At 37.0% G+C, this 25,505-nt stretch overlaps 9 protein-coding genes across 9 annotated transcripts; 4 read left to right on the top strand and 5 right to left on the bottom strand.

Moving 5' to 3' along the window:
• Positions 1-323: 323 nt before the first annotated feature.
• Positions 324-3,686, top strand: CBG06349 (the record flags this gene model as incomplete). Its single annotated transcript, XM_002647262.1, has 5 exons — positions 324-446; positions 492-722; positions 774-882; positions 1,530-2,133; positions 3,389-3,686. The coding sequence occupies 5 exons, from the start codon at positions 324-326 to the stop codon at positions 3,684-3,686; spliced, it is 1,365 nt and encodes a 454-aa protein (XP_002647308.1).
• Positions 3,687-5,409: 1,723 nt separating this feature from the next.
• On the top strand, positions 5,410-6,802 carry Cbr-srp-3 (the record flags this gene model as incomplete). Its single annotated transcript, XM_002647261.2, has 4 exons — positions 5,410-5,684; positions 5,893-6,388; positions 6,442-6,597; positions 6,641-6,802. The coding sequence occupies 4 exons, from the start codon at positions 5,410-5,412 to the stop codon at positions 6,800-6,802; spliced, it is 1,089 nt and encodes a 362-aa protein (XP_002647307.2).
• Positions 6,803-8,294: 1,492 nt separating this feature from the next.
• CBG06346 lies at positions 8,295-10,306 on the bottom strand (the record flags this gene model as incomplete). The annotated part of the gene is made up of 4 exons (XM_002647260.2): positions 8,295-9,177; positions 9,682-10,012; positions 10,063-10,196; positions 10,245-10,306. The coding sequence occupies 4 exons, from the start codon at positions 10,304-10,306 to the stop codon at positions 8,295-8,297; spliced, it is 1,410 nt and encodes a 469-aa protein (XP_002647306.2).
• An 836-nt stretch (positions 10,307-11,142) lies between these two features.
• On the bottom strand, positions 11,143-12,884 carry CBG06345 (the record flags this gene model as incomplete). The annotated part of the gene is made up of 6 exons (XM_002647259.1): positions 11,143-11,213; positions 11,257-11,569; positions 11,620-11,761; positions 11,809-11,943; positions 12,473-12,639; positions 12,687-12,884. 6 exons carry the CDS (start codon positions 12,882-12,884, stop codon positions 11,143-11,145), a joined length of 1,026 nt encoding a protein of 341 aa, XP_002647305.1.
• A 200-nt stretch (positions 12,885-13,084) lies between these two features.
• On the bottom strand, positions 13,085-14,266 carry CBG06344 (the record flags this gene model as incomplete). The annotated part of the gene is made up of 4 exons (XM_002647258.1): positions 13,085-13,284; positions 13,331-13,430; positions 13,877-14,149; positions 14,195-14,266. The coding sequence occupies 4 exons, from the start codon at positions 14,264-14,266 to the stop codon at positions 13,085-13,087; spliced, it is 645 nt and encodes a 214-aa protein (XP_002647304.1).
• Positions 14,267-15,474: 1,208 nt separating this feature from the next.
• Positions 15,475-17,004, bottom strand: CBG06343 (the record flags this gene model as incomplete). The annotated part of the gene is made up of 8 exons (XM_002647257.1): positions 15,475-15,580; positions 15,630-15,691; positions 15,739-15,881; positions 15,932-16,047; positions 16,197-16,404; positions 16,449-16,558; positions 16,674-16,899; positions 16,947-17,004. 8 exons carry the CDS (start codon positions 17,002-17,004, stop codon positions 15,475-15,477), a joined length of 1,029 nt encoding a protein of 342 aa, XP_002647303.1.
• Positions 17,005-18,130: 1,126 nt separating this feature from the next.
• On the bottom strand, positions 18,131-19,887 carry CBG06342 (the record flags this gene model as incomplete). Its single annotated transcript, XM_002647256.1, has 7 exons — positions 18,131-18,233; positions 18,280-18,341; positions 18,386-18,644; positions 18,691-18,895; positions 19,405-19,514; positions 19,559-19,784; positions 19,830-19,887. The coding sequence occupies 7 exons, from the start codon at positions 19,885-19,887 to the stop codon at positions 18,131-18,133; spliced, it is 1,023 nt and encodes a 340-aa protein (XP_002647302.1).
• A 2,397-nt stretch (positions 19,888-22,284) lies between these two features.
• Positions 22,285-22,533, top strand: CBG27345 (the record flags this gene model as incomplete). Its single annotated transcript, XM_045237124.1, has 3 exons — positions 22,285-22,295; positions 22,436-22,448; positions 22,477-22,533. The coding sequence occupies 3 exons, from the start codon at positions 22,285-22,287 to the stop codon at positions 22,531-22,533; spliced, it is 81 nt and encodes a 26-aa protein (XP_045098543.1).
• Positions 22,534-23,660: 1,127 nt separating this feature from the next.
• On the top strand, positions 23,661-25,425 carry CBG06341 (the record flags this gene model as incomplete). Its single annotated transcript, XM_002647255.1, has 6 exons — positions 23,661-23,851; positions 23,901-24,028; positions 24,075-24,281; positions 24,335-24,559; positions 24,604-25,067; positions 25,111-25,425. The coding sequence occupies 6 exons, from the start codon at positions 23,661-23,663 to the stop codon at positions 25,423-25,425; spliced, it is 1,530 nt and encodes a 509-aa protein (XP_002647301.1).
• Positions 25,426-25,505: the final 80 nt, after the last annotated feature.

The following is a 25,505-nucleotide window of genomic DNA, read 5'->3' as shown; positions in this document are numbered from 1 at the left end:
AGGGGTTTCCAGAAGGGATACTATGATCAAGGATCAGCAATACAACGAATTCTAGGTAGCACACAAATTAAAAGAAGCGCAGAGAAACCAGAGTGTCTGATTGTCTGCGTCTCATTCAAATGAAATCATTGATGAAATTTCAAACAAAACAGTGAAAAAATGTTTTTTATGTTTCCTAAAAATGATATCACAGCTGAAAATAGCATGGATGTTGATTTTCTGATTTCTATATTTTCCTGGATGTTTTCACAAATGATGTGCTTTGTTTTGTGTAGTTTCAGTATAAAATACGACTAAAATTAGAGACAAAGAATAGTTTCAACATGTTGAAATTTCTCATTCTCATTAGTGTTCTTTTGAACTTTGCCGCTTGTCATCAAAACGACAAAATGCTTTGTGTAGCAGAGGCAAAGAGGTACAATTTCTGTACTGGAATTTATAACAATGTGAGTTTGAAAAAAAAAACAGCTCTTAATTTTTTATGAATTCAGTTCACCAGAGAATTGTTTGAATCCCGCAAGGAATTAATCGAGTCCAGCTCTACGATTGCTCCATTAGGCTCACAATTAGGAGGAGAATTTAAGAAGATGATGAAATGTTTTTTGATGAAATGTATTGGTGATTTGGAATGTAAAGGAGAACGGAAGCAAATCAAATTTCAAATTGACACAGTCGAGTTTTATGGGGAAAGAGTTACAGAAGCCCAAGAGTGCATTGAAAAGGTAAAAACCTCTATAATCTTAAGAAGCCGAAGCTAATGGATTCCGTTCCAGAATGACATCAATCAATCACTTCGAAACTGCGTTGCTCTTCACAAACAGTTCCCGTTGCCAAAAGGGTTTTCGCCCACCGTGGTCCCATGTGTCAAACATGTTCTCGCAGGTACTGACTGCAGTACTGATGAAAAAAAGGGACTGGAGAGAGGAGCTCGTGCAGTGGCCGATTTGTACGATCAGTTAGATATGGTCTTTGCTGATGAGGAATATGTGAAAAACTTTGACTTGAAGTTCGATCCAAGAAAGTATGGATTGTGATTTTTTTTTCTTGAGATATTAATTGAATAAAGAACATTTCAAAAGCATTTATTTTGGTTTTTTTGTTTTTTGGAATAGCCGAAACGACACAACATGAAACTAGAAGTAATAAGGCTAATGTTAATCCAAAATACTACTAAAAAACGAAATATACACAGTAATAGTTAAGGCAAAAGGTTGGGGACACTCTAGTTGGTGGTTTCCCATTGCATTTGTTATATGCAGACAGTTGTAAATACATTTATGACAGACGTCTTCACATAGTCACTGGATAATGATAATAATGTCAAAGACTACAGAGCAAGTCAATAAAATCTATTGTTCTATCTGAAGAGACCTTACAGAATAGTAGAGTGTGAGTTGTGACAGGGTGAAGAGAAGACATCTGTTCTCATTATTCGGTATGGTTTAGCGGTAGTTCAAATATGTCGACAGTCTTATTTCATCGTTCTCCTTAATCCCATTCTACCTGTTGCTAATCCTCTATTTTTTCAGAATCTGCAATGTTGTTGCCGGTAATGTCTTCGACCTGCCCTCCACCTCTAGAAACTTTGCTTGCTGAAGTCGCTGCTCTCCAGCGGCTATCCAAGGAAAAAGATGACATCATCTGTCATTTGCAACTCCAGTTGGCGAAAAATGAGTTGGACAGTCGGGAGAAGATTCGGAGAATTGAAGAAAAGGCTGAAGAAAAGATAGAATTCGCAATGGCCAAATGCCAAGAACATTTGGAAGCAATGGAGCAGAAGTATGCTGAATTGGAAGCAGAGTTAGAACTTCAAAACTGCAAGAAGCCCATTGATGACGACACTATCGATTTCGATTCAGAATCCAACTGCTCTGGCGACGACGCACCGGAGCCCACATCCGACTTCACATCGGTTCCAGCTGAACAACTCGCAAAGGACTTTGTCATGATGTCAGACGCCATCGGAAATGCTCACATTATCATTCGAGGGCAAGAGCTCCAGATTAAGCAGCAGTTGGATTGGACAAAGACGTTTTTCAAGAAGAACATTGATCTTCTGGATCGGATGACATTCGGCAATGGTATCCCGGAAGATATCCAGCAACAGTTGAGCAATGTGCACGAGGAGAAGGAGTACGAGAAGAATATGGAGAGCAGAATGATGGATCTTAAATTTCTAGAATCCCTGTTTTAATTTCTTTGTTATATGGATGCTGGTCAAGATTTCAAGATTTCTGAATAAATTTTTTTTAAATACTTGTGTAGAGATATTGAATTATCAAAGATTAATAAAAGATCGAAGAATCCTCTTCATGCTCAACAGATCCATCGAGTAGCCCAATTTCAGAATATTGAACAATTATTGAGATTAGAATTGGGTCCAGAAGCGTCAGAAGAAGAAAGTAGTACTGAAAAAAAAAATCTTACCGTACTTGCCCTAATTGAAGCCCACCCCATACGTTCTTTTCTAGCTCAATTATCTCGGTTCCTGTGAGAGATAGCAAACATTTGTTAACTGATAAAATATTAGTGATTTTATGATAAATAATTTATCAGTTGACAAATTTTTGGTATCCCATAAAGGAGCCGAGATAATTGAGCTTCAAGTACACGTTTTGGATATGGTAGCGTAGCTTACAGTTTCAGGCTTTCCGGAAGCGTAGGTTAGAAAATAAATAACACAAAGGACAATCTGTAAAAGATTTTTTTGTATTATTATCTTAAAAATGTGACAAACTGGTTTGGCGGAATTCATTCCATAGATTTGAACAGGAATTAAGAGTCCTGGATAGTCTCCCGAATCAGTATTTTCGTTTCTCCTTGATAATAATCTAACAAGTTGGTTAATTAAAGCAATAAACGGAAGTATGAGATTGAGACTTTGCAATATCTGAAAAAAAAACTTTTTTAAAATGGTTAAAGTTCGAATTGCTAACCAATGCTACCCAAACAACTGTTTCCAAGTCAACAGTATCTAAAAATAGCCATATAAAGAATCCGCCATATTTTAAAAGATTCCATATCATTGTTGAGCATACTGTATTCCTGACGAACTTTGTTTCAACCTGATTTTGAGGTTTCCCTATTGCCCATAATGAAATTAGTGTCAAGTAAATTTCTGTTATCATAATCAGTAGCATATAGACAGCGATAGTGTGAATGAGTAAAAAAATAGATTCAGATTGAAAATGAGTGAAATAATCGGAGGAAATCAAAAACATGAGGCCGGTGAACAAAAAAGTCCAAAACATGAGTAAACCATCGTTGATGATAAAGAACTTTGTGATTAGTGATGTGAATTCCCACTGAAAAATAAAAAGACTAAAGTTTGAGCACATATGTCTCGGTTCCTTCAGAAGAGTTTTTAGCGTTATACGGAGATTTTCAGAAACACTGTTCAAATCAACAAAGAGTATCTTACTGAAATTGCTGAAAATTACAATGCAGGTGCCGAATCCCTCGATTTGGAAAACCCAGAATCGGAAAAAATCAACGCCTTCATTCGGGACTCTACTCATGGAAAACTTGACAACCTGGTTTCAACGGATTCAAATTCTGACGCTGTTGCTCTTCTAGTGAATGCTATCTACTTCAAAGGGAAGTGGGATGAAGAATTCGAGATGGATTTGACATCTCCAAGAGAATTTACTTTGAAATCTGGAGAACTTATGGCAATCCCGTTTTAAGAGAGATGGAAACCGATCGATTATACTCGTCAGATGAAAATTCACATATGTCTCGGTTCCTTCAAAAGATATCAAAAACGTGTCAGTTGCTAAAATGTTTGTGATATTTTGATAAACATTTTATTTGTTGATCATTTTTTGAGACCTCTCATAGGAACCGAGATAAATTCGCTCAAAGTTGAAAGGGGGCCCTTCTATTACAGGTTTTTAGGTAGTTCTTAAGAGTCCCGGGTTCCATTTTAAAGGTTCCCGTAAAGTAGAGGGTTTTAAACGTTTTGACACCTCTTAAATAAAATCGAAATACTGAAACTCACAGATAAATTTCTCAAGTGATAACAATTACGACTCAAGGAAAAAACGAGAAATCTCACGGTAACAGAGCATCCAAATGCAAAAAGCAATGCATAAACGAATAATATAGTCAGCGAGAATCCACTGGTATCCATCCATTCTTTGACTTCTTCGTTGAAAATCGAGTTGAAAATTTGGGTGCATTCACTGATACTGTTTCTAGATTTCAATGGGAACATTAGGAATTTCTATAGGGAGAGAATTGAACGGAAACGAAACGAAAGGGTAGAATAGTAGCAAGTTACCCCTAGCAACGAGCTTCTTGAGAATACATGTTTTAGAAGATATTACTTCCGATAGAAAATTAAGACGCATCAGTGATTTAGTGCCCTTGGAAACAAGTCAGAATAATAGTTTCATACATTTTAGAGGCAGTTAGCTGAAGCGTCACATTATTTTTTGAACTAGTAGTATAGAAGTTGGTTTCCTGAATATTGAAAAAAAGTAGGGACATAAAAATTATATTACACAGAAAATACATAAGCCCTCGAGAAGTTAGTTTTTTGTCGACATTTCGTTTATATATACGCTAGTGCAAGCAGACCAATGCCATATATGGGACCATCGCAACGCGTTGTGTGAACACTGATCATATCGTGACGTCAGAATGCACATCCTCGGTTTGCGAAAACGCTGAAAACCATACTTGTAAAATTATGAGCTCTCAATACAATTTTCTCCATTTTTTTGTTTTTTTGGATTCTGTTTGATCAAAAAATATTTAAAAAAGGCGAAAAAAATCACATAAGGGTCCCCCTTATGTGTTTTTTGAAATGTTCAATTTTTCCTGTGTCAAATATCTAAATTATCCCGTTTTCCCTCCCCTACTCAGATCGGCCTCGTGAGGGGCATTTTCTGAGTCTTTCATGTCTTGCCCTCTAATGTTTTATTACACCTGATTAATAAACAAATTACAATTACACAACTTGTGGAATGACAGGCCCGCCGGGCCAGGCCGGGCATCCGAAATTCGGGAAAAAGGCCGGCCCGTTACAAGTATGCTGAAAACCTATTTATTCCCCCTACTTTGAAATACAGTAAAATCTATAATAGAAGGGCCTTAACACTGTCAATTTTGAGCCCGATTATCTTCATTCCTATGCGAGATACCAAAACTGTCTCAACTAATTAATTGTTTGTCATAATATCAGCAACATTTGATTAGTCAACAGCTTTTTCATATCTTTCCATCAGTGTCAAAACACATAAACATCAACACTTGAAAAGCAATCGGTCTTCCTCAACAAACATTTGTTCTTTCCTCTCGTCCATCAGTGTAAACAAGCAAAACCTCATCACCATTGAGCTCCCGCTGAGCTCTATCTATCAGTTTCCTTCTATACTTTTAAATACTCGCTTAGTTTCAGGTCCCATGTTCCTTCAAGCTGAGACCCAATTCGGTCTCAATTTCCTGCAAACTCTACCGTACCAAAATGAGTCCCTGGTTTTCTCGCCGATATCTATTGCTCTAGTTCTCTCGTTGGTGCATACCGGTGCCCGTGGGAGATCCAAGGAACAAATTGGAGATGTCCTGTTAAGAGGAGCCAGTGATGACCAATATGTGAATCATTTTTCCTACATAAACGAGAACATTCGGAAAGGAGAGAATGGTGTTCAAGTAAATATAGCCAACCGGGTCTACTTGAAGTGAGTTGGGATTGCCGTATTTGCACTTTGAGCTTCATTATCTCGGTTTATTCGAAAGATATTTTAAAAAGATCAACAAGTAAAATGTTTAACAGAAAATCATGAAAATTTTATCAGTTGACAGATTTTTGGTATCTCTCTTATAAACTGAGATAATTGAGCTCAAAGCGCACATCTGATTTTATTTTCACAGCAAATTAAAATTCAGGAGAGGTTTCACTGCCAACCCCACATTCTTATCAGTAGCCCTCAAAAACTATGGAGCTGATGCCAAAACCTTGGACTTTACATCGCTGACAGCTGTCCGAGAAGTCAACACTTTTGTCAAAGAAGCAACCAAAGGAAAAATTACAGAGATTGCCACGAAGGACACTCTCCAAGACGCCGTTGCACTTCTGATCAACGCCTTATATTTCAGAGGCGACTGGGAGGAGATTTTCGATGGATTCTCCACATCGGACCACGACTTCACAACCTATTCTGGCGCTATAAAAAGTATGAAGTTTATGAGGGATTTTATGAGTGATCGTGACTACTCATCTGATGAAATTTTCCAAGTTCTCCATCTAAATTATACGGACTCACGATTCAAGTTTTCTGCATTCCTACCAAAGGAGAAGAACACGTTAAAGCAGGCATTGACGAAATTGGATGCGAAGAGATTCCAGAGCCTAGTTAAAAATAGCAAAGGGACTTTCATGAATGTAAGTGGACAAGAATATGTAATTCAAAAATTTAAAGAGAAATTATATTTCAGACTGTCCTTCCAAAGTTCACTGTGGAAAAGGAAGTAAGCCTGAAGAGTAGTTTGGAGCGTATGGGTATCACGGACATTTTTTCGGATCAAGCTAACCTAGTGGGACTAGCTGAGAACATCAAAATTTCCAATGGCGTACACAAGGCCCTTATTGAGGTGAAACTTAACTAATCAACAATTAAAATAATAAAACATTCAGGTTAACGAAGAAGGTACCGTAGCTTCAGCAGCAACAATGGCGAAAGCTGTCCCGATGTCGTTTAGAACGGAAACTCCAGTTGAATTCAAGGCAGATCACCCATTTTTGTTCGCTCTTTCATTCTTGGGACATCCTATTTTCCTTGGAGTATTTAATGAGTAGTTCTGAATTATAATTGAAAAATAAAATTTTTGGTCAGAGGTACAGGAATAACTAAACTACAGAAATGTTTTTGCCACTATGGCCATTGCAAGCTCTTAGAATTTCACAATATCAATTGCTGATAAAAGAAATCTAGATAATTGATGATGGATCTTTTTTGATTTCTTTTATTCAGTCTACTAGTCTTCATTCTATCTTCTATTCTTTCTCCATCTACGATCAGCAATGTGTATCTATGTATGTAAGACCCTTGCCGCATTCGCTCATTGCCTTTATTGCATACTTGCAACGGGCCGGACCGGGCCGGGCTTTTTTCAAAATTTTCAGGACCCGGCCCGGCCGGAATTTTCGGAAAAAAAATGTTTTCTGTATTTCAAAATTTTTTTTGGGGTCATCAGAAAAAAATGGACGATTTTTCTGACAAGAATACAATTTTTCAAGAGAAGAGTGTGCATAAAAAATAGTTATTTTACAAAAAACGTTGAAAAAATGTCTGAAATTTCAAAATTTTTTTCAAATCTGGAAAGACCCTAGAAGTCTTCGGCCCTACCCGCGGGCCGGGCCCTGATTTTGCAGGTATGCTTTATTGGATGATCATTCATTCTAAAAATGAACAACAGGTCACCAGAGCATCGAAAGTCAATTGTCTATGATCCGTTAGAAGTTCGTGGAGCGCGGAAACAACCCGAGAAATAAAAACTGAAACAACCCGAGAAAAAAAAAACTGAAACAACCCAAGAAATATTTCAGTTATCAAGGATTCGTGAGCAATCGAGTATCCTTGTATTTTCGTGCTGGATTCATTATAAGCACAATTTTGGCATTGGTTTCTTATTAAGAACTTGATAGAACAGAACTCGAAATTTGGAAAAATGCAAAAGTTTCAAGGGAAAAAAATCTTGCATTTTTTAACTGTCGAAACTTTTTGTTTTGAAATATGCGAAATGCGAACGGTAGGGTTTCACGATCTGCAGTCCAACAAAGAAGTAACTGAGGACCAACTTTCAACATTGACACATATTGTTTTCTTACCAATGGTTGTGCAATTAGGGTCAACTTATTTTTCGAAGAACTGAAACAAGTTGAACATTCTTGTAGAGTTTGGAAGCAGATACTGGGAGAATGTCATCCCATCAAGTAATGATTCTGATACCTTCTGGATGACTGCGAACAAGAGAAATGGACGAGTGATCGGCGGTGCTTTGTCTTGGGAAGCTCTTCAAAAATCGAAATGGAATATAGAAGGAGTTATAAAAATCGAAATGGAACATAGGAGGAATTATAGAAGGAATACATCATGGAATTATGACTCTAAAACTCCTTACATCTGGAACCCCTACGACAATATTGCTACTCACGGAAATGAAAAAACTTTCAGTTCAGGATTTCATTTCGATGGACCTTGGCTTTGGATCAGTTCCTTCTTGGCTAGGAAACTCTGATAACGATGTATAGAATACATAGAATAAGCCGCAACCCAAACAATTTTATTCTAGTGAATCCCACTTGGAGCATTATTCTTAAAAATAGACGGCTCTAATTGAGGAAGTTGAGAGATTGCGCTCTCACAGTAATATGATAATGAGGAGGCGTTATTGCGGTAACTCTGAGAACACAAATTAGATAAAGAATTTAACATTGTTCGTTGTTCGTCATCATGATCAATTCTCCACACCGCGATGCCTCCGATATTATGGTCCATTGCATACTTCACTTTCTCTTCCAAACTTCTCTCGTTTTCAAATGCCAAGTATTTCCTCTCCATCGGATTCCAAACATAAGGAGTTTTGGAGTCGTTATTCCAAGAAGCTGACGAAATGTTCCATTCCGATCTTTTTAATTTCCACCATGGCATCCACCCTCCACTGGTCACTCCATTTGCTACTTCTGATTCCATCCACCAAGTACTATCAGACTTGATAACATTTTCCCAATATCTTCCAGCAAATTCTACCAAGATATTCAGTTTACTTGGCTGTTTGCCTAGACAAGAATACTCGGTCATTGACTTATCTACATTTTCGTCTCTCCGCTCTCCGTATAATGAGCTTAACGGTGTGGCTGGTCCGGTCAGATGCTGAAACTCTTCAAACCATGGTGCGTAGTAGTTCCTCGTCTCAATTGTCACAAAATCCACATAATCGAAAATACTTTGAAAGTTGGCGGACACTGGGTGATGGTGCAGAATAGCGCTAATAACAAATGACATCTTCCGCCTAGACCGAATCGCCAACGCACTGAGTTTTTCTCGAAGTTCCTTACAGAATAAAATCAAGTTGGAAATATCGTTGTCAGTTTGAGGCCATCTCCAATAAACATCCATTCCGTCAAGGTGATATGCCGAAATAGCGGCAATAACATTCTCAATGAAGCTTCTGAAAAACAAAATTGTTAAGGGGGCTCTACCAAGCCAAAAATTAAAACTGCAAGTATTTCCTTTAAAAGAAGCCCACCCAAACCGTCCACTTTGAGCTCAATTATCTCGATACTTGGGAAACATAACAAAAGTTTGTGAACTGATAAAATTTGTATCGTATCGATTGACAAATTTTTTGATGCCTTTTACAGGAATAAAGATAATTGAGCTCAAAATGGACGGTTTGACTGAACTTGGAGCTTATTTATGCGCTAATTTAAACACTTTCAGCTTATTTATCTCGGTTTCTATGAAAGATATGAAAAATCTATCAACTGTCCAAGTATTGGTGATATTATCATTAAATTTTTGTCAATTGACCATTCTCTGATATCTTCCACATGAAATGGCATTTATGAGCTCAAAGTGGACGGTTAGTGTAATCTATGTATTAGAGAGATTACAACTCACGCTCCGCTGAACAAAAATTCGCAATTCAAGCGTTTATCAATTTATAACCTACCTTCTGACTTCTGAATTTCCTATGACTTTTGACAATGTTTCATGGTTGTCATATCCGTTGTTAATCGAGAACATTGTAACCAAATCAGGATACTTTCGAGCTTCAGAAACTAGTTTTTCAAACCTCCCCTTCTTTTCATCGTTCTCAAATACCAAAATTCCAGTTTCTTGAACATGGAGTGGTAATATAATCAGATGAGTGAGTTTTGATAGTTGATTCTCTGTGAGTTTCTCATGTGTGAATAGATCGTGATATGCTACAATTCGCTTTTGGCATTTTCCACCCGTCTCACTTTTACTTCTCGTTTCATCTATCCAACTATATTTACTATCTGAATGAATTTAATCATTAGTCATCTGACGAAAATAATTGTTTACCTACCATCCATAACACCAAACCATGGGAACATTCCATGTACCACTCCATAAGAAATAAGAGCCAAAATTGTGCTAACCAGAAACCCCAAACAAAAGCAGACAAAGCTTCTATTCTTCCTGCTGACCAAATTTTCGTAACTGAAGAAATCTGTGTACGAATAATGAATTAGCTTATTATTTTCTTACTTAACCGATCGAAAGTTCTTCTGCGATCCTTGTAGCAGCTCATTGTTTTCTGCTTTCTCCATTGAAACAATAAATAGCGATAAAGAAAACTGTTGATAAAGAATAATCGAGAAGAATTGATTCTCTTCTCTCAATCAAAAGTTTTGATTCAAAACCACACATATATTTTTCATAAAGATTGATAAGATGATAGAGACAAGATATGACCTTGCAAAAATTTCAATAAAAGGGGAACATGAAACATATATTTCTATATATTTTTTTCACAAAAGCACCTTGATGAGTTAGACTTGTGAGCCTACCGTTTGGAATTACCGAGTTTTTACCAGCTGGACTACGGTAGCTCACGCCCCAAAAAACCTAAAAGTTTTTCTGTCGCTCCTCCTTCAATGTGGTTGATTCTGTCAAAAAACTGAAAATCGATAAATGGCAGACACTAGAACATGATGACTCATTCTGTTTACTATGAATTATTTTAATTGATGACAGATGTTACTCATAAAATTCCTCATATATTTTGTTCCACAGTTTAGGTTTTTATACATACATTGGTATATAAAGTCAAGTGTTTAGTATTGAATTATTGTCTGAATGGATTCTGCAAAACTCGAATACGCGGCGCTCCGCACCCCAAGAGATATGGAAATCGCTCAACTTGCGAGGTATTTTTTTCAATTTTAAGATTCCCAACACCTTTAAATTTTGCAGAATAAGGAGCATCAACAATGTTCTAACTCTCATCGCTATCGTTTTTATTTTGAGCGCCATAACTGGTTTTTTTATGGACACTTCAAGTTTATCCTTTTTTATAATAACTTATCAAATGGTGATTTGTGATGTGATAATACTTCTGTGAAATGATTAAGATTTCAATAAATGGTTTATTGTTCATATTTCGCTAAAATCTTGAAGAGATCGTCGCGACACTAGAAACATTTGGTTTGGTCTTTTTCTGACATCTTAGGAATCCTGAAACCAGTTACAATTCAAAGATCAATCACTAGCCACTCACTTAATAAAGCCTTCCTGTAACTTTCCACAATAAAAAGCGTTGGTAATGGATCCACTGCCGGATAAATAGCAATCGTCATAGAGAGAACGGCACTATAAACCCCCAAGTCAATATTCATAAATACAAATGCCACCATAATAGCTCCAGGAATATGCATCAAGACAAAAGGGATGAATGTCTGAATAACAAGAGCATAGAACAGTTGCCTCTGGAGTTTTTGGAATCTCGCTGAAGATGATGACGTCGCGACTAGATGACTAATACGATCGTAGCAACGGTAACCGAATACGAGAACAATGACTACGGAGGAGATCTGGAAAATTCTGAAATTTTAAGTTTCTTGTTTCTTCCCATCAAACTCACAATAGTGGCAGTGATTATTCCTTGACCCAGAAACGCCATCCAGTGAAAATCATAAGATCCATCCTCCAATACCTCGTATAAATAAGGGCCCAGATAAATGTAATCGTTGAAGTCCCACCCGAATTTTTGTTTTATGTTGTCTCTGGAATCTCAAAACTTTTTTCAAATTCTGAAAATTGGAAAACATACTTTATGAATCTAGAAGTTGATTCATTGGCAGCTGATAGAAAATATCCGGTACACACCCACGTGAGACCGTACCATAGTGGAATCGAAAACCAAAGAACCACTCTCCAATCGTTGAAAGATTCCAGAAGATGGTGCCTGGAAAATTTCCCAGCGTTCGAAGATAGTGCCCTAATTCGAGTAATCTTAATCTTCTAAACTTCCTATACAATCGAACATCTAAAGATACAGTAACCCTGGCTCTTCAAAACTATAGTGTCTTCTTGAAGCTTGTAGGATCTTCTAGAATTCTCCAGAATCTTATAGGACGTTTTGGAATTATCGAGAATCCTGCAGAATCCTCTAGTACCTTTCAGAACCCTTTAGAATCTTCCAGAATCCTGCAGAATCCTCTAGTACCTTTTAGAACCCTTTAGAATCTTCCAGAATCCTTCAGAATTCTTCACTCGGTTCTTCTAGAATCATCCAGAATGGTTTTTCACCCAATTAATGTTTTCCTAAACTGGCCTAGTGTACACTATCGCATTCACTGCTCTAGCACCCAGGCTACAATTACATGGGGTAGTCACAGTGATTTTGATCTTTATAATTTCTACGACAGCAGCCCTTATCATACAGTAACCTTGGCCCTTCAAAACTATTGCAAAAGATGGAAGCTGCCACTTACTCGGATACTACCAGCCACCGATAAACGAAATGTACATCGAAAATTGCCATTGAAGCACCGAAAAATCCCCACCAACATGCATTCAGGATAGTGAGAGTTTCGGGACCAAACATTTTATCCTGAGTACCGACGATGACTAAAAATGTGGGTCCGTGCGAATAATGTTGCTGAAAAACAAATTTTCGTTTTAAAATGGTTGAAACAAAATTTTTACCGGAGCCAAAATCACATCCAAAATACCATAAACAATTTCAAAAACTGATATATAAACCATTAGATATTTATAGGCACCGAGGTTTTTTGGAGATTTAGTGACGATTAGATAAATTAACAAAAAGTTGACAGTAATAGAAAAGAAGGCAGTTATCTCCTGAATTCGTTTGAGTAGAGCACTCCATTCTATTCCATTCATAATGGCAGGAAATAAGAAGTAAATTTCCGGTTAAATAATACCCATGAGAACACTGTGTACAATTACTTTGTAGTTTTATTTTTCCTATTTCCCTAGCAAGTTAGTCATTCTAGACAATACAATAATATTAGTCATTTGAGCTGAAAACAATTTTTTTGTAGCTAGAACACATTTTGAACTGGAGAAGCTTTATAATTCAATCAAAATGTCTGAACCATTGTGTTCTTCTGCACCGGTCCAAACCACTTTCCACTTTGATTACTAGTAGTTATAGTATCCTGCGCAGTCTTTTTGAAAGTCATGAAATTGTAAATTGCATGTCGAAAGGGAACAACAAAATAAAATGTTAGTAGAGGATCCAAAAGTGGTGGGAAGCTTATAAATATAATGAGGAGGTGTTCTGAAATGTTTCTCATTGGATATTGTATCAAATTGACACATTTCACCATTCCACAAAACTTCGACTTCTCCAAACTGACTTATGATCCAGGCAGTGGCAGGTGGAACATAAGAAAAAGCGGGTAGGATGTTTTGAAGAGCCAGTCCCTGAAATGGAAAAGTGTGTCTAAGAACTCTTTAACGAAAAGTCGATACGAAAAAAAATTCGTCAAACTATTGTGCAAATAAACCCTCGAGGAGTTGAACTTGTGGGCTGGCCAATGGAGGTGCTGCGTCGCTACCAGCTGAGCTACGATGGCACAAGCTGAGACAGCCGAATGATCGAGTCCGAACAAGCAGCACAATAGCCACGGACAGTGTCAACAATAGTCAATCTATCCCGCCAACCGTCCCGCCAACATGCATACCATAACTCCAAAAAAAACTCTGAAAAGTCTCGTGTCCCACCTTCTTTGAAAGAATGGTGCCAAAGCAAGTTTCATGCGTTTGGCCGGCATCTATGTTCGCGATCGCATAGCTCAGCCGGCAGCGACGAGGAACCATTAAAAATGGCCCCACCAGTTCAACCCCAAAGTACACCATCTTTAACTTACGCATGTCAGTGTTTCGAACTGCTGCTTGGTTTTTGACGAAACTACTGAACTTTTATTTATCATTTTCAGTATCCGTTTTGTTAAAATTCCAGTTATCACTGGAATCACATAGGAACTAGCTGCTTCTAAACCAGTATTGAAAATAAATTGAAAGTTGTCGTGACTAGCAAATCCGCCAATCGGTTCATAAATTGTCAAGTTATATGTAGGATGATCCTTATAAGTTGCATCCCGAACAGTTTCGAAGTCCCAGGGCACAGTGAATGGGAGAATCTGAGAATAAATTGAAAAGGGTTTTGGTAAAAAGGGAAGACATACTATCATAACGATTACAGGAACATAGACTGACGATATTATAAACACGACTCGCTTCCCGTTGAAATTACCCATTCTCAAAGTTCTATGTCTAAAAATAACAGTACTCGCAACAGCTAACCCTGATCCGAGGGCTAATGCTAGTACAAAATGATGCGATGCAAAACAAATATTTGGTCCAAACATCCGACATGGTCCATAATAAAGAATAGCTGTTGAACTGGTGTTTGGTATGATTCTAGAGAAAAAAGAACTGTTCAGTTTTTGCGGTTTTTCATATACCTTTCCTGGGAGAAAAAAACAGAACAAGCATGTAAGATTTGAATGAAAGAAGTATTTATCAGGAAGAATTTCAAATTCGATAACACTGAAGGCGATTTTGTGAATATCAAGTAGAGTAAACCACACTGAAAAATGATACACGATCCGAAATAGAGCTTGAAATAGATTGAAACAATAGGGACGAATCGATTGGAATCTTCAGGAAGCATTTTTTCTAAAATGATGATTCTGGGTTCAAAGAAACTAGCGCAGATTGAAAGTATAGATTTATATCACACAATACCCCATCATTAAAGAATTCTTCGTGATGTCTTGGTGTGTAAAAATAGCGGGAAAAAACATCATTTGAATTGGGTTTGAAGGTTGATCAAAGTACCAAATCATATTTTTTTGTAAAAGTTTAAAAATTCGCACGACCCATTTGTACGGGTTGTAACTATACAGACTGGAAATTCCATATTCGTTTTATCCACCAATAATCAATCTAGCATAGCCAACTTGTACTTCAAAAACCCCTTTAAATTTTGAGCCAATTTATCTCGCTTCCTGTTGAAGATATCAAGAAGTGATCAGATGACAAAAACTTTAACATAATATTTAAGATGTTTTATCAGTTGACAACTTGTTCATATTTTTGACAGGAAACCGAGATAAATTGACTTAAAATTTGCTGCTTTCGGGACGTTCTATTAGAGTGTTTACGGTAATAGAACTGCAATACTCAAGCTTTTGGCACGTTTTGGAAAAGTTGTATTGTTGAAAAGCTGCTAACAATTGGAAATGACGTCGTGGGAGAAGTCTGACAATTAAAGTTAGGTGGGGCTTTTCCCATTTGCACGTTTTTACTGATAAGATATGGCTCAAGTGATAAAAATATTGATATCATTTTGAAGTTCAAAGTTAAAAGTGAGAAGTTGAAGTTCAAAGTTAAAAGTCTGATTTGGGTGCGAAATGGATGCTCAATCGTTTATTTAAAAAAATAATTAATTTGAACTTTATTATTATGCCTGGAAAGTGAACACAGCTTCTCCACTGTTCAAAACCCATTGAACCGTATAAGCTCCTCCTGGATACTCCATTGGAAGGGCCGATTTCATTTCAGTGGCTCTGAAAGTTTCAAGAAATTTTCAAACATCTAGAATGTATGGACTCCTACGTGTAATTCTTATCGAAAGTGAATCCGCTTGGCGTTCCATAATAGAGGGAGATCACAGAAGACTGAAAATGTATTTTTTGCATAATCTTTAATCGAAAACACAACTTACAGCGTCCATCTGAACATCGGTCATGGTTTGATTGTAATACGAAGCGGAAATCAATGCTGACAGCTTCTTTTCACTGTTCACCGTGGCGTTGTATGTGGTTCCGGGTACCGTAACCAACTCGACGTAGTTGAGATTCTTGGTATCTGCAAAACTGAGAATAAAATTATTGTGTTGCAACTTACGAACAACTTACGAATGGAAGATTGAACAATTAGGAAGTCAGTGTTGTTGCTGACTTCGAGATTACAAATCACAATGCTGGGAGTGTTGGAAATCCATTGTTTTTTGGTCAAGTACATTTCATATAAACTGAAAATGAACTATTTTAAAAATTTGAGAATGTCAAAAATATGGGTAAGGATTGCCGACTCAGCCGTCCGAGTTGACCGATAGGTCGGCGCGTCTGGCGATTTGGTCCACAGCAACCTACCCATGACCCGAAAAATCTTTCGACTCACTTGTTGATGAAATTTCCGATTTGTTGGCTTGTGGGCGCCTCATAAACTAGCACGCTACGAAGCGAGTATGGATGCTTGCGATTTTGTGGGAACGCGAGCAACGAGATTCCTTCCTCCCCACCAAGTCCTTCACAAAAAACGCTGCTCGTGACGTTGAGATCGTGGTCGAGAGACCCAATAAAGGCGAAATCGGTTTCAGTGTTGTTGTCTGAAAAGTCCCAAAATCGACAAATTGATAAAGATTGAACTTACGCGCGATCCACTGGATTTGGAACCCGAATGTAGTGACACCTTCGTTGGATACAGCGAGAGTGAACTTGGTTGGTGGGAAGAAATATGGGTCCATTTCTTCATGAGTTGTTCTGTAAATAAAATATGTCGTATCGTAACTCTATAATAATGGAGTTACGGCTCAAACTTGTGCTCAAACTTTACTATTCGAATGGCGCCTTAAGCTCAATTGGACAAAAAACTCACTGAATAAAGTTTCCCACGGAATCAATAATTTGGAATCTCGAATCCTTATCCCTGACCGTTCCATCAATAATTAGTCTGGCATAATACCCTTGTGGTATAGTAACAGTCCAACTGCATGTTTGCTCCTTTGCCAATTCTGGTGCAGGCATGGTTTCATTCCACGTGGCAGGGAAGTAATACGGTTTACCGCTTACCAAACGGTTCACGACATTTCCAGTTTTGCAGGCTGAAAATCAGTGGTTACACAATTGGAATTTCAAAATATAAACTTACTGTGTCCTGCTGCAGAAACTGCAGACAGAACTGCCAATGATATCAAAAGCTTGTGCATTTTGAGTTGCTGGAATACTAGGTAGGGCAGTCGTTTTATAGAACAAAGAAGATGACAATGAGTAGGAAATGAGAGTTGATTTTTTAGTCGGGCACGTCTGCACTGATAAGACAGACTCGAAGTGCAGTCAAAGGAGTGTATAGATCAAGTGCAACATTTTTTTTTGGTTTGGATAAAAAGCTGTTCTCTTAATCTACTGATTGTATGATAAAATCAGTAGATAAAATTCATTGGGGTGCTTAGATGTCAAGCTCAGGTCTCTATGACTCTTTGATCTTGATCTCTTGTCTTTGAACTCTTCTTGAACATTATCACCATTTTTTCCATCACTTTTATTAGACAGTTTCGGCGATTTCAAAGAATGATTGAAAAGAGAGAAACTTGGGTTTCAATACAAACTACGCCAAGCATAGTTTTTGTGTAGGTGGGTGGGGTTTTTGAAAGTTTTTCTGGAGTTACGGTAGGCATTCTGAAGTGGCGGTGTACAGTAATCGGTGTTCACACACGCTTGCATTTATAACATTGTCGCAACCTCAGCTTCCGGCGCCGTAGCTCAGCTGGTAGCAAGTCGGCACCTTCAATACTTGTCCCACAAATTCAACTCCTCGAGGGGCTTATATGAACAAAATTTCAATAATTTGTTTCCTGTCCTTTTTCTTTAAAGTTTAGAAATTCGTATAAAAAAACTCAACTTGATGGGCTAAGACTAAAATTAACCTTCCAAAGCGCTTATAAGCATTTTCTGAGTTAAAAAAAACTGTTTACTAGAAAACCTTCTTTTCTGCATAATGGACTCTTTTTTTGGGACGGCTGTACTTTCAAAGGACAATACCGTATTTGCTCATACGTTTTCTTTGAGCTCAATTATTTCGGTTCAGAAGATATCTGAAATCGGTCAATTGATAAAATGTTTATCATAATATCACCAACATTTGATCTGTTGACAACTTTCTGATATCTCTCCTAAGAACCGAGATAATTGAGCTGAAAATGTAATACTGGAGCAATTACGGTTTTCCAGCTTTTCCATGAATGTACGAAATTCGTAATTAGAAACGAATACCTCGTTGATGATTAACCATTTATTTTTACAAATATTCATTAAAATTTGCAATACTATATCATGTTATGCTTGGAAAGTAAACACGGCTCTTCCACTGTGAAGCACCCATTGAATAATACCGTATCCTGGATAGAAGATTGGAAGTGCTGCTTTCAATTCGGCTCCTCTAAAATAACTTTATTTACTATCAGGATTGAGAAAAAGAATCTTACGTATAGTTTTTGTCAAAAAAGAATGGGGTTGGTGTTCCCCAGTACTGTGTTACAACGTCCGTCTAAAACAAAATATTTGAGTCTAAAATGAAAAATGGGAACTTACATCTCCAATCTCAACATTGATCATGGTTTGATTGATGTGGGTAGCTGAAACTAGAACCGAGAGTTCATGATGACTATTTACAGTAGCATTGTAGGTTGTGTTGGCTACAGTGACCAATTCTACATAGGTGAAATTCTTGACATCCTGTTCAGATTGAACTAGCAAAAGGTCAGTTTTCCCACTGTCTTCAACGTTGACAAGTACGATTCCTGTAGATTGAGACAAAAACTGATTTCCGGTGCGATACATTTCGTAGAGGCTGAAAGTTGAGGCTGGAAAAATATTGAAAATATCGAAAATCTCACTTGTCAATGTAGTTTCCGAGACCTGTGTTAGCTGACTCAAACACAAGAGTGCTTCTAAGCGAGTAGTAGTTCTTACGATCTTCTGGGAAAACTAGAAGAGAAATTCCTTCCGTTGAACCGTAGAATTCGTTGTAGATCGAGTTAGTGGCATTGATCACGTTACCAACGTCACCGATTCCGTGAATTGCAAAAGGTCCAGCAGGTACTGAAACAGGATCTTTGAGTTTGTGATTTTAAAAATCTGTTGAGTCTGTCTGCATTGACACATATGAGGAGCATAATGGAAGTCCAGTATATTCGCCCACTTTGAGCTCAATAACCTCGGTTTCTATGAGAGATATCAAAAATCTGTTAATTGATAAATCGTTTACCATAATATGACTAACTTTTTATCAATTGGCAGATTATTGATATCTCTCACAGGAACCGAGATATACATATAAACTAAAAGCTAATGGTTTAAAGGAGGCGAGACAGCAAAAGTTTTTGGCGACAGTTTGGGGGACGAAATCGCGCCGCGCTTATGTAGGTAATCGGTCGGCAGCCGCCTTCGCCCCCGTGGCTCAGCTGGTAGCGGTGCTGTACCCCTGAGCTGCCTGTCACGAGTTCAGCCCCTCATGGGGGTTCTCTAGGCTAAATGTCAGGAAAACTTTTTTTTATGTCTGAGCTCCTTTAAGTGTCATTCTATTAGAGTATTTACGGTATATCACTCACATTGAGCCCACTCAATTCTGAAACCGAATGTCGCTTCAGCGTAGTTAGAAACAGCCAAAGTGAGTTTGGTAGGTGGGAAGAAATATGGGTTTTTCTTCTCATGAGTTGTTCTGAAAATCCATCCGTAAGTTTGAGAAGCTCAAAAGCAACTCACTGTATAAAATGCCCAACAGAATCAATCATTTGGAATCTTGAATCCTCATCAGTTGTCTTTCCATCGATAATCACTTTCACATAGTATCCCGATGGAATAGTAATTGTCCAACTGCAAGACTGCTCTTTGGCTAACTTTGGTGCTGGGAGGGTCTCATTCCACGTGGCAGGAAAATAGTAAGCGGCTCCGTTTACCCGCCGGTTCACGATGTTTCCAGTTTTGCAGGCTGAAAATGGGCTTTTTAAGATTTGGAATGAAAGCGGAAACTTACTGGTCCCATCTGCAGAAACTGCTGAAAGGAGAACAAGTGATACTAAAAGTTTGAGCATTTTGAAAGTGAATAATTTGAGGGAGGGATGGACTTTTATAAAAGAAACTTGATGAGAATACGAGAAAGGAAAAATGGGAGTTGATTTTTTAGTCTGCACGTCCACTGATAAGTCTATCGTCAACTGATAAGGAGCAGGGGGGACTGTGAGTAGGAGTGCACTTATTTTGTTAAAATCAACTGATTCAATGGCTCAAGTGACCACGGCTTTCTAACTGGAGTCAGGAGAAAATTAGAAAGAATTATATCCCAACTACAGTTCCTGAAAAAAATGGGAAAATCTATTTTTCCAGCTCAATAATTTTTGTCTTTGAACTCTTTATCATCATTCCTAGCTTCTTTTTTTCTCCTCAATTCGTGATGTCGCCATTTTTCTATAGACTTAAAGGAATGAAATCGAAAAACTTATCAATATTTTAGAGAAAAGCAATGACAATTCCATACAAACTACATTGGGCATACTGAAGTTGTTGTGTGAATGTGAAGAGGAAATTCGTCAATTCACGATGTGGTTAGTGTATCAGAAAGCTCCTGAAAAATATGTTCTGGAATTATAGAGAAAAAATTGGACGAATATTAAAATTTGAAGAAAAACCCGTTTTCGGATTGAGATATTCAAGGAAATCTTGAAAACGATAACGTGAAAATAATTGTTATATGAATGGATTCAGAAAAAAATAGGACATTCCAAACGTGCTTTTAAAATTCGAGAATTCCATTCCTGGACCGAGATATTCAGGAAATTCTTCGAAATGATAACGTGAAAATATTTTTTTTATGAATGAATTCCGAAAAAAAATAGGACAATCCAAACGTGTTTTCAAAATTGAAATTTTTTAATTTTGACCTAGATATTCATAATGATTTGAAAAATGATCACGGGAAAATAATTTTATATTAATGGATTCAGAAAAAAATAGAACGTTCCAAACGTGTTTTCAAAATCGAAAAATTCCATTTTTTGACCTAGATATTTAGGAAAATCTTAAAAGGGATAACGTGAAAATAATTTTATATTAATGGATTCAGAAAAATTAGGATAATCTAAATGTGTTTCTGAAATTCCAAAATTCCTTTTTTGGACCAAGATATTCAGAAAAATCTTAAAAATGATAACGTGAAAATAATTTTTATATGAATAGACTCAGAGAAAATAAGGTAATCCAAACGTGTTTTCAAAATCGAAAAATTCCATTTTTTGACTCAGATATTTAGGAAAATCTTGAAAATGATAACATGAAAATAATTTTCATACGAATGGATTCAGAAAAAAGGACAATCTAAACGTGTTTTTCAACTTCCGAAATTCAATTTTTTTTACCGAGATTTAAGAAAATCATGAAAATGAAAAAGTGATAATAACTTTCATATGAATGGGACCATCCAAAAGTGCCTTTGAAATCTGAAATTCCATTTCTGGACCAAGATATTTAAAAAACTCTAAAGAATGATAACGTGAAAATAATTTTTATTTGAATGGATAGAAAAAATAAGGCAATCCGAGGGTGTTTTCAAAAATCTAGAATTTCAATTTTTGACCTAGATATTCACAAAAAAACTTGAAAATAAAGACGTGAAAATAATTTTTATATGAATGGATACAGAAAAAATAATACAATCCAAACATTCATATACACTTGGCTCCTTCACATTGTCAGGATTGTCAGTTTTTGGTCATACTGGACTAACACTGTCAGCCGAAAGATAAAGATCTTTTGGCTGGAATTTAGGAAATAAACAATCTTTTGAGAAATAAAACGACTCCACTAATAAAATGACCCGATTATTGATCTTCAATGAAATAAGAAGGCTCCAAGTAGCCGTTTCTTTTTCGAATGGTTTGATAAGTGTGACTTATTGAAATTCAGAAAAATAGTGGTTTAACCTAGAATTTGAAATATTGTCTTTGGCGACAATAATATTATTTCACTTTGATTAAATTTTTGTGCAGCTTATGTGACGAGAAAACAACAGCTCCGTTGTCTCGTTTCATAGACCACTAACAAAACATAAACCGAAAATTCTACATCTCAGACTTTGATTATTCTGAAATTCTCCTAATTCTGAACTTTGTACTTGTATTCTTAAGTTCAAAAAAACAGTCTATCTTTTTTTCTTTCTTCTCGTTACATCTCAGAAAAACTTCTTTCTAGAAAAGTATAGAATTCATTCGAGCGAAAATAATTTCTAAACGTTGATACATATATTCACATTCATTGTTCAGATCATTCATAATTTTTGAGAAATGCTTCTTCCATTCATCGTATCATCAATCGGTGTGGTTTGTGGAGTTCTGATAGCAATAATGAATTGTTTTTTGATTTTCATATACCGGAGGTAAAAGTTTCAGTCCTATCAAAGTTACCAATTTCCGAGGGCCAAAAATTCGGGGGGTACAATGATTCGGGGGTACAAGGGGGTACAACTGATTTAGGGGTACAAAATTGATGATTCGGGGGTAAAAAATTCGTGGGTACAAAAATTCGGGGGTACAACGATTCGGGGGTACAAACTACCAATGATTCTGGGGTACAACTCATTTCATTTAGGGGTACAACGCTTGTGATTCGGGGGTACAATTTTTTTTGAGGGAGTTTCTGAATTCCTGAATTTCAGAACTTTGGAATTTCAGTATTTCGGAACCTGAGAATTTCGGAACTTCACAGTCTGAGAATTTCAGATTTTCAGCACTTCAAAATCTCAGAAACTCGGACAGAATTTCGGTCCATTCTCCAGGGGTACATCGAAATAGGGTACATCATGCTCAAGGGGTACATTGACTGAGTGGGTACGCAGTCTGAAGGGGTACATCTAGGTAGTTGCACAAAAACAAAAAGTTCGGATCTGGTCGAGATTGAACTCGCGACTTCAGTTTTTCGTGCACCCACGCGCACCACTACACCAATTCACCCAGTTTCCCTTCTCAACCGCAACCCGTACATATTCGGTGGTTTCTAAAGCAGGAAGAAAGTGAAAGAGGTTGAGAAAAAACAACTTCCGGAAGATTTCCCACGACTATATCTGAAAGTGGACACAACGTAATTTAAAATTCAATTCGGCACTGAAATTTTTCTGTTAGATTTCATTTAGTTTTTTTTTAACTTCTGTAGTTTACAAAACTTTGTAGAGATGAAGGAAAAACCAATGAAAAGGCATGAATTCCGAATTCTGACAGCAAAACTATGAAAAAAAAAACCTATTATTTGTCTTCCGAAATCAGAAATAAATCGGAAATTAAGGGATTTTTGTCTGAAAAAAATTATTTTTAGGCCAGGATTTTGATTTCAGCTGATTCCATCGTCGTTTCCAATCGCTCACTTCTGTACTTTATCTGTCAGTGTTTAAAACAATTTTTTATATAAGAAATTTGCTTTTTTTTCTCGAAAATGTGTCTTTTACTGTGAGTTCTGTGTTTGAATCCCAAAAAATTGCTCGAAATTCTCATGGAAGAGTTTCCGGAATTTTCTAGGCCAGGGGCCGTTGTCGATTTACGAAGGCAATTTTTTCTATTTTTCCTCCTATTTTCTCGATTTTCAACGATTTTCGACTGTTTTTCGTATTTTTTTTTTGCAGAAATTTGTGGAAGATTATGAATTTTTGGCTATCACAGTAGTTCTGGTCACCATTTTCAGTCCTAGACTCATTTTTCGTATGACGTAATCGATGACGTCATATGACGTAATCGATGACGTATTTTTGAACTACCAATTGTCCTATTTTTTCGTTTTTCATCTTTTTTTCAGAACGTTTTTGTGATTTTACAAAAATCTCAAAATGGACGAGAGTGATTCTGAAATTAAAATGTCGAGTGACGGCCAAAATGAACCAGAAAAAACGAAAATATCTGCCCAAGGAGAACCAATAAAAGAATTTTCGCTTGATTTGGATGAGGATGGCATATGGAGAACAGGTCCCTATTCGAACAAATTTTCAGTTAAAACGATGAAAGATATCATTGAAAACTGGTCAGTTGAAAAAGAAAATTTAATTTTAAAACCAAGTTATCTGTTTCAGTGTGACATCGTCAAATCTCACCGATTTTCGTTTGCCAGTGTTTTCGGAACCGTCAGTGAAATTCGCAAAATTTCGAAACGAAGATCATAAACTTTGTGATGGACTGTCTTGGTGGAAGACAACGAATGGTAGGATCAGCTGATTTTCAATTCATTTTTATTATTTTCTTTTCAGGTAGAAAAATCCGTCCGAGACCCAGAAAGATCGAATACGATGGATGCTCTTACAGATATTACAATTGCATCAATCCTAATGATGATGCTTTCAAAAAATTTGAGATTTATCCGGAGAAGGAAGAGTTCTTTTTCGTAGTATACGTGTCTCAAAATGGTCGAATGGACTACGATGTTCTGAAATCATCAAAACCTAACAGACTAACTGGTAAGAACAACTTTGCTCTAATAAAAGCGTTTATATAAAATTCAAATATTCAGAAGCAGAGTGTCAATTGATTCATCGGTCCCTGAAAGGAAGAACTGTGAAAGGAGCTTTCGAAGATCTAAAATCAGGAGCCCTTAATTTCAGTACCCGCCAAATCAGAAACCAGATGAAGTATCAGCCGGATTGTGTGAAGTCGAAGAGGGGCCGCGTGAGCGTGACAACACCAGAATCACTCGCATCTTTTGGAACAGAAAATGGCTTCCGTCTATTTTCTAGTGGTAAACAGGAACGTTTTTTTGAAAATATAATTTTTTCATTTTAGATAACCAGTTTGGAGCGATTTATCTCGATTCGGACACACTGAATCTTTATATGAATAGTCTACCGACAAAACAAACTGTACTGGAATATAGAAAGCTTTTAACTGGATGCGAAGATTGGACTTCAGAAGAAGTCAATGATTTTTTATCTTGTTACAGTCCGACAGCAAATAGTGGGATTATTAAGCATATGGCTGGACAGTTACAGATTGATAGCACTTTTGATTTGTCAGATTGTGTTGTGACAACAATCTCTGGAGATATAGGAGACTTCACATCGCGCTGCAGCGGAAAAATTCGCCATGTTCTTTTAGGATTCATGATTTCCTCGTCGAAAAATGCACTAAATCACAAGAGTTTTGCTCGCGAAATTGACGATTTCTTCCTGCAAGTTGATCCTATGCGAAAAAAATCAATTCCATCACTGATGACAGACGGCGAAGAATCTTTTAAATATTACAGCAAGGTATAGAAAACTTTAAATTTGTGTAGTCTCATGTTTCTTTCAGATGAAATATTTGGAAGACACTCAAGTTCTCAGGTGTCTAGTACATCGTCGAAACAACTTGACATTCATTCAAAGTAAAAAGAATATAAGCCAGTCAGATTTGAACAAAATTTTCGGAAGACAGATTGGAGATGAAGTTGAAAATGGAATTTTCAATGTAATGAGTTCAGAAGCGATGGAAGCGGAGATTGTCAAGTGTAATTTTGCGCCGGCTCTAAAGAAGTGGTTGCTCGATAGAAAAGAAGATCTCTTTTCAACCCATTCTCTCCGATCTCGTCTGATGGCTGGGCTGCTTCTAAACTACGAATCGAATTGAGAACCTTAATTCACGAATCAAAATTGCGATTCCACGAAAACTAAATGGACGCACTTGCTTGGATAAGCTGTTGGAATTTA

Source organism: Caenorhabditis briggsae (assembly GCF_000004555.2).
Source record: "Caenorhabditis briggsae complete genome, chrV, whole genome shotgun sequence".
Classification (NCBI taxonomy): Eukaryota; Metazoa; Nematoda; class Chromadorea; order Rhabditida; family Rhabditidae; genus Caenorhabditis; species Caenorhabditis briggsae.
The sequence above is the reverse complement of the archived record's forward strand: the minus strand, read 5'-3'. Positions and strand labels throughout refer to the sequence as shown.